Genomic DNA, 6,596 nt, shown 5'->3' on the forward strand with positions numbered 1-6,596 from the left:
CCCCCCCCCCGGTCTCACCCGCCCTGGGCCTCACCCCCCGGCACCCAGCGCCTCACCCCCCCCGGCCTCATCCCCCAGCACCCAGCGCCTCACCCCCCCCCGGTCTCACCCGCCCTGGGCCTCACCCCCCGGCACCCAGCGCCTCACCCCCCCGGCCTCATCCCCCAGCACCCAGCGCCTCACCCCCCCCCGGTCTCACCCGCCCTGGGCCTCACCCCCCCAGCACCCAGCGCCTCACCCCCCCCCCCGGTCTCACCCGCCCTGGGCCTCACCCCCCCAGCACCCAGCGCCTCACCCCCCCCGGCCTCACCCACCCAGCACCTCACCCCCCCCCAGCCTCAACCAGCCCTGGGCCTCACCCCCCAGCACCCAGCGCCTCACCCCCCCCCCGGCCTCACCCCCCCTGGGCCTCACCCCCCCAGCACCCAGCACCTCACTTCCCCCGGCCTCACCCCCCCTGGGCCTCACCCCCCAGCACCCAGCGCCTCACCCCCCCCGGCCTCACCCACCCAGCGCCTCACCCCCCCAGCCTCACCCCCCAGCACCCAGCGCCTCACCCGCCCTGGGCCTCACCCCCCAGCACCCAGCGCCCTCACCCCCCCCCCGGCTCACCCGCCCTGGGCCTCACCCCCCAGCACCCAGCGCCTCACCCGCCCTGGGCCTCACCCCTCCAGCACCCAGCGCCCCACCCCCCGGCCTCACCCCCCCGGCACCCAGCGCCCCGCCCCCCCCGGCCTCACCCCCCCGGCACCCAGCGCCCCCGCCCCCCCCTGGCCTCACACCCCCCGGCACCCAGCACCCAGCGCCCCGCCCCCCCCCCCCGGCCTCCCCCCCCCCCCGGCACCCAGCGCCCCGCCCCCCCCCCCCCGGCCTCACCCCCCCGGCACCCAGCGCCCCGCCCCCCCCGGCCTCACCCCCCCAGCACCCAGCGCCTCACCCCCCCCCCCCCGGTCTCACCCGCCCTGGGCCTCACCCCCCCAGCACCCAGCGCCCCGCCCCCCCCGGCCTCACCCCCCCGGCACCCAGCGCCCCGCCCCCCCCGGCCTCACCCCCCCGGCACCCAGCGCCCCGCCCCCCCCTGGCCTCACCCCCCCGGCACCCAGCACCCAGCGCCCCGCCCCCCCCCCCCCGCCTCACCCCCCCCCGGCACCCAGCGCCCCGCCCCCCCCCCGGCCTCACCCCCCCGCCTCACCCCCCGGCACCCAGCGCCCCGCCCCCCCGGCCTCACCCCCCCAGCACCCAGCGCCTCACCCCCCCCCCCGGTCTCACCCGCCCTGGGCCTCACCCCCCCAGCACCCAGCGCCCCGCCCCCCCCCGGCCTCACCCCCCCAGCACCCAGCGCCCCGCCCCCCCCGCCCTCGGCCTCACCCCACCCCTCGCTCTGCTTACAGCCAATCCTAAACCAGACTCTGATCCCGCCCCTCGCGGCGCTGAGCCAATGAGAAGCCTCCGGGGCGGGTCTACGCGGCGGTTGGGCAGCTCGCGGCCTTGCTCCCGCTCCCGGCAGCCAATGAGGAGCCGCGCGGGGTGGGGCCGCGACGTGGCCGCCGAGCGGACGCAGCCGAGCGGAGCCATGACCCGTAGGTGCCGCGCGCCCGGCCGAGGGGGGACCTGGGGTGCAGCCTTGGGGTGCCCGGGGAGCTGGGGGGGTGCCTGGGGGTTGGGGGACCTGGGGGGGTGCAGCCTTGGGGTGCCCGGGGAGCTGGGGGGGTGCCTGGGGGTTGGGGGAGCTGGGGGGTGCAGCCTTGGGGTGCCCAGGGGCTGGGGGGAGTGCCTGGGGGGGTGCCTGGGGGTTGGGGAGCTGGGGGGTGCCTGGGGGTTGGGGGACCTGGGGGGGTGCAGCCTTGGGGTGCCCGGGGGCTGGGGGGAGTGCCTGGGGGGGTGCCTGGGGTTGGGGGAGCTGGGGGGTGCCTGGGGGTTGGGGGAGCTTGGGGGTGCAGCCTTGGGGTGCCCAGGGGCCGGGGGGAGTGCCTGGGGGGGGGTGCCTGGGGTTGGGGGAGCTGGGGGGTGCCTGGGGTTGGGGGAGCTGGGGGGTGCAGCCTTGGGGTGCCCAGGGGCTGGGGGGAGTGCCTGGGGGGGTGCCCTGGGGGTTGGGGGAGCTGGGGGGTGCCTGGGGTTGGGGGACCTGGGGGGGTGCAGCCTTGGGGTGCCCGGGGGCTGGGGGGAGTGCCTGGGGGGGTGCCTGGGGGTTGGGGGAGCTGGGGGGTGCCTGGGGGTTGGGGGAGCTTGGGGTGCAGCCTTGGGGTGCCCAGGGGCTGGGGGAGTGCCTGGGGGGGTGCCTGGGGGTTGGGGGAGCTGGGGGGTGCCTGGGGGTTGGGGGAGCTTGGGGGTGCAGCCTTGGGGTGCCCAGGGCCGGGGGGAGTGCCTGGGGGGGGGTGCCTGGGGGTTGGGGGAGCTGGGGGGTGCCTGGGGGTTGGGGGAGCTGGGGGGTGCAGCCTTGGGGTGCCCAGGGGCTGGGGGGAGTGCCTGGGGGGGTGCCTGGGGGTTGGGGGAGCTGGGGGGTGCCTGGGGGTTGGGGGAGCTGGGGGGTGCAGCCTTGGGGTGCCCAGGGGCTGGGGGGAGTGCCTGGGGGGGTGCCTGGGGGTTGGGGGAGCTGGGGGGTGCCTGGGGGTTGGGGAGCTGGGGGGTGCAGCCTTGGGGTGCCCAGGGGCTGGGGGGAGTGCCTGGGGGGGTGCCTGGGGGTTGGGGAGCTGGGGGGGTGCCTGGGGGTTGGGGGACCTGGGGGGGTGCAGCCTTGGGGTGGCCCGGGGGCTGGGGGGAGTGCCTGGGGGGGTGCCTGGGGGTTGGGGGAGCTGGGGGGTGCCTGGGGGTTGGGGGAGCTTGGGGGGTGCAGCCTTGGGGTGCCCAGGGGCCGGGGGGAGTGCCTGGGGGGGGTGCCTGGGGGTTGGGGGAGCTGGGGGGTGCCTGGGGGTTGGGGGAGCTGGGGGGTGCAGCCTTGGGGTGCCCAGGGGCTGGGGGGAGTGCCTGGGGGGGTGCCTGGGGTTGGGGGAGCTGGGGGTGCCTGGGGGTTGGGGGACCTGGGGGGGTGCAGCCTTGGGGTGCCCGGGGGCTGGGGGGAGTGCCTGGGGGGGTGCCTGGGGGTTGGGGGAGCTGGGGGGTGCCTGGGGGTTGGGGGAGCTTGGGGGTGCAGCCTTGGGGTGCCCAGGGGCTGGGGGGAGTGCCTGGGGGGGTGCCTGGGGGTTGGGGGAGCTGGGGGGGTGCCTGGGGGTTGGGGGAGCTTGGGGGTGCAGCCTTGGGGTGCCCAGGGGCCGGGGGGAGTGCCTGGGGGGGGTGCCTGGGGGTTGGGGGAGCTGGGGGGTGCCTGGGGGTTGGGGGAGCTGGGGGGTGCAGCCTTGGGGTGCCCAGGGGCTGGGGGGAGTGCCTGGGGGGGTGCCTGGGGGTTGGGGGAGCTGGGGGGTGCCTGGGGGTTGGGGGAGCTGGGGGGTGCAGCCTTGGGGTGCCCAGGGGCTGGGGGGGAGTGCCTGGGGGGGTGCCTGGGGGTTGGGGAGCTGGGGGGTGCCTGGGGGTGGGGGAGCTGGGGGGTGCAGCCTTGGGGTGCCCAGGGCTGGGGGAGTGCCTGGGGGGGTGCCTGGGGGTTGGGGGAGCTGGGGGGTGCCTGGGGGTTGGGGGAGCTGGGGGGTGCAGCCTTGGGGTGCCCAGGGGCTGGGGGGAGTGCCTGGGGGGTTGGGGGAGCTGGGGGGTGCCTGGGGGTTGGGGGAGCTGGGGGGTGCAGCCTTGGGGTGCCCAGGGGCTGGGGGGGATGCCTGGGGGGGTGCCTGGGGGTTGGGGGAGCTGGGGGGTGCCTGGGGGTTGGGGGAGCTGGGGGGTGCAGCCTTGGGGTGCCCAGGGGCTGGGGGGAGTGCCTGGGGGTTGGGGGAGCTGGGGGGTGCCTGGGGGTTGGGGGAGCTGGGGGGGTGCAGCCTTTGGGTGCCCAGGGGCTGGGGGGGATGCCTGGGGGGGTGCCTGGGGGGTTGGGGGAGCTTGGGGGTGCAGCCTTGGGGTGCCCAGGGGCCGGGGGGGAGTGCCTGGGGGGGTGCCTGGGGGTTGGGGGAGCTGGGGGGTGCCTGGGGGTTGGAGCTCGGGGTGTAGTCTTGGGGTGCCTGGGGGGTGCAGCCTCAGGGTTCCCCGGGGGCTGGGGGAGGGGAGCAGGCAGCGGAAGGGGGAAGCCCCAGGTGTGTGAAGCTGCGGGGTAGCGGGGCGCCCGGGGTGCTGTGCTGGCCGAGAGGCTGGTGAGAGGCCCTGGGCTTGTCTCTGGGGGCTGTGGGAAGCCGCGCCGGCCGGAGCATTAACGGGGTTCACGGAGGACCTGGGGGTGGAGGGGTCCCTGGCCTCTGTGTGTGGAGGGGGGTGACGGGAGGGATTGCGGGATGGTTCCCTGTTCGGTTCCCTCCCTCGGGGGCACTGGCCCTGGCCCTGTGGGCTGGCAGGACCCCGGCCTGGATGGTCCCTTGCTCTGACCCCGTCTGGCCGCTCTGCTGTTCTGTCTTTCCCATCCATGTGCGGAATAAGTGTGATGTGCGCTGAGGCGCGTGTGGCCGTGCACCACCAGTCAGAACAGCCCTATGTGGGTGCTCTGCCAGTCGTCTGGCTGGGCCCGCCCGAGCGCCTGGCTCACGGAGCTCCACTGCCAGGAGCGCTGGCCTATGAAATCATGGGAAGGTGGGTGGGCAAAGCCCCTCCCCAGCCCTTACGGAGGGACACTGAACCCATGTTCAACTGAATCCGGGGGGGACAAAAAATGAGGAGGGGCAAGGAGTGCGGGTCGCAGGTTTAAAGTAAGGGAGCCGGATGGGGACACCGAGCAGAGAGCCCCGGCCAGCGCCCACTGCTCCTCAAAGGCCGGCGATGGAGCCAGCGGGCGCTGCCCCAGGGGAACTCTGGCCCGGATTCGTGCGTGCTGGCGGCCATGGCCCTAGCCGGCTGCTGTCAGGGATCTGTAGGGCTTCTGGGTGGCCTGGCGCCAGCACCAGTTCCTGTGCTGCCTTGGCTGGCTGCTCGCCCAGTCTCGCAGGGCACCCAGCTGCCCCCCACTGAGCCAGGCTCCTTTGCCCGTCCCTGGCCCGCCCGCTATGTGCGTGCCCCTTGGATCCTGGCAAGCTTGTTCTCTGAGCTCTCAGCCCGTGGCCAAAGCCCCGCCCTGGGCGCTGGCGCCGGGGGAGCCCAGTCACCCCTCATCTCAGCCTTGTCCTCCTTGCTTCCAGAAGCACCTCGGAAGGGAGGGCAGCTGGTGTCTGCTGGGGCTGGGCCGTGGGGCCAGGGGCAGCGAGTCAGGCTGCTGCTGGTGTTGTTGCAGGCGGCAGGAACCAGCGCGAACTGGCCCGTCAGAAGAACATGAAGAAGCAGACGGACTCGGGCAAGGGGAAGCGGCGGGATGACGGCCTGTCCGCTGCCGCTCGCAAGCAGAGGTGACCCCAGCAGAGAAGAGGCGCTCGGCTCCCTTCTGGCTGGGAGGTTCATGGTCCCTGCAGGCTGGGGACAGTCCGTAGTCCAGTGGGGGGTCCCAGCCCAGCAGTGAGCAAACGGCTGGGCCTTGGCGGGACAGCCGGGCCGCTCAGCTGTCTCTTGAGTAACGGCGCTGGGTGCCCTCCGGCCCTTTCGCGTCCCTTCTCGGGCAGTCTCCTCCCTCCGGCAGAGCTCCCTCGTGTCCCCGCCTGTGCGCCCGGCAGAGCCCTTTCCGCCTGGCGACGGCCCTGGGGAGCCCACCCCCCACTTAGTCCTGTGCTACCCAGCCAGCCCCCCGCTTTGCCCACATTCAGTTCTCCTGCATATGCAGCTTGGCGGCCTGGGTCTGTCTCTCCCGCTCCTGCTCTGGCCAGCAGCTTCCTGCCCCCAGAAACCCCTGCTTGTGCCACCAGACCCCCCCAGCTAACGGCCCAGCTGCTCCCCCCTCCCCCACTAACTGGCTCCTTTCCTCCGCCAGAGACTCTGAGATCATGCAGCAGAAGCAGAAAAAGGCCAACGAGAAGAAGGAGCCTCCAAAGTAACATGCGGCAGCCTTGGTCTGGCCCAGAAGAAGTGAGGCAGCGTCCCTGCCCTTCCCTCCGTGCCCTGCCCTCGTCGCCAGCCCACGCAGCCTCCTGCTGGAACGGTGCCAAAGTGGCAGCGCTGCCGGCGTGCTCCGTGCTTGATGTCTGTTCTCCCAGGGCTGGCCCGAGGGGCTGGCCCGCGGCTGCAGAGCCAAGCAGCTGCCGGAGCCCCTTGCCCTTCGCACGTGGGCCCCGCGTCCCTGGATTAAAGTAGCTTTTGGATTCTGGGGGTGCTGCAGGATTTGTGGGTGTGAGAAGCAGCAGCGCCTGCCCGCAAAGGCCCTTCCCTGCCGTGCCTGCACTGGGCTGGCAGGGGAGCTTCAAGCAGGCAGCTCCCAGTGGCTTCTCTGAGCAGCATGTGGGGGGCAGGGGGCTGCCGGAGGCTCCCCGTTGCGTCGCAGGCTGGGCGTGGCCCGCGGACTCTCCGGATCCATGGTACAGCTGCTCTGGAATGCTGCCTGTGGCCGCGGCTGCCCCTGCTAGGCAGGAGGGCTGGGCACGGGAGACGGGAACAGACAGGAGGGGTGGGAGCGGCTGCCATGGGAGTCGGGAGAGACGACGGGGCCGGGGAGGCCTGAGTCAGGGCTGGGG

General features: G+C 74.9%; 1 protein-coding gene across 2 annotated transcripts; it reads left to right on the forward strand.

Moving 5' to 3' along the window:
- The first annotated feature begins 1,437 nt into the window (after positions 1-1,437).
- SERF2 (small EDRK-rich factor 2) lies at positions 1,438-6,232 on the forward strand. Of its 2 annotated transcripts, none has more exons than XM_075918393.1 (3): positions 1,438-1,584; positions 5,280-5,384; positions 5,900-6,232. In XM_075918393.1, the coding sequence occupies exons 1-3, from the start codon at positions 1,439-1,441 to the stop codon at positions 5,961-5,963; spliced, it is 315 nt and encodes a 104-aa protein (XP_075774508.1). In that variant the 5' UTR covers position 1,438; the 3' UTR covers positions 5,964-6,232. The 2 variants fall into 2 exon arrangements, with proteins under 2 accessions (XP_075774508.1, XP_075774509.1); XM_075918394.1 differs by having other exon boundaries at positions 1,441-1,580; positions 5,181-5,384.
- The last annotated feature ends 364 nt before the right edge of the window (positions 6,233-6,596 follow it).

The sequence above is a fragment of the Pelodiscus sinensis genome, unplaced genomic scaffold, assembly GCF_049634645.1.
Source record: "Pelodiscus sinensis isolate JC-2024 unplaced genomic scaffold, ASM4963464v1 ctg127, whole genome shotgun sequence".
Taxonomy (NCBI): Eukaryota; Metazoa; Chordata; order Testudines; family Trionychidae; genus Pelodiscus; species Pelodiscus sinensis.

Excerpts from the sequence above, each read along its gene's own strand:
- SERF2 (XM_075918393.1), top strand. The coding sequence starts at position 1,439 with ATGAGAAGCCTCCGGGGCGGGTCTACGCGGCGGTTGGGCAGCTCGCGG. Across the intron at positions 1,585-5,279 it reads AGCGGAGCCATGACCCGTAG|GAACCAGCGCGAACTGGCCC; the intron begins GTGCCGCGCGCC and ends TGCAGGCGGCAG. Across the intron at positions 5,385-5,899 it reads GCTGCCGCTCGCAAGCAGAG|AGACTCTGAGATCATGCAGC; the intron begins GTGACCCCAGCA and ends TTCCTCCGCCAG.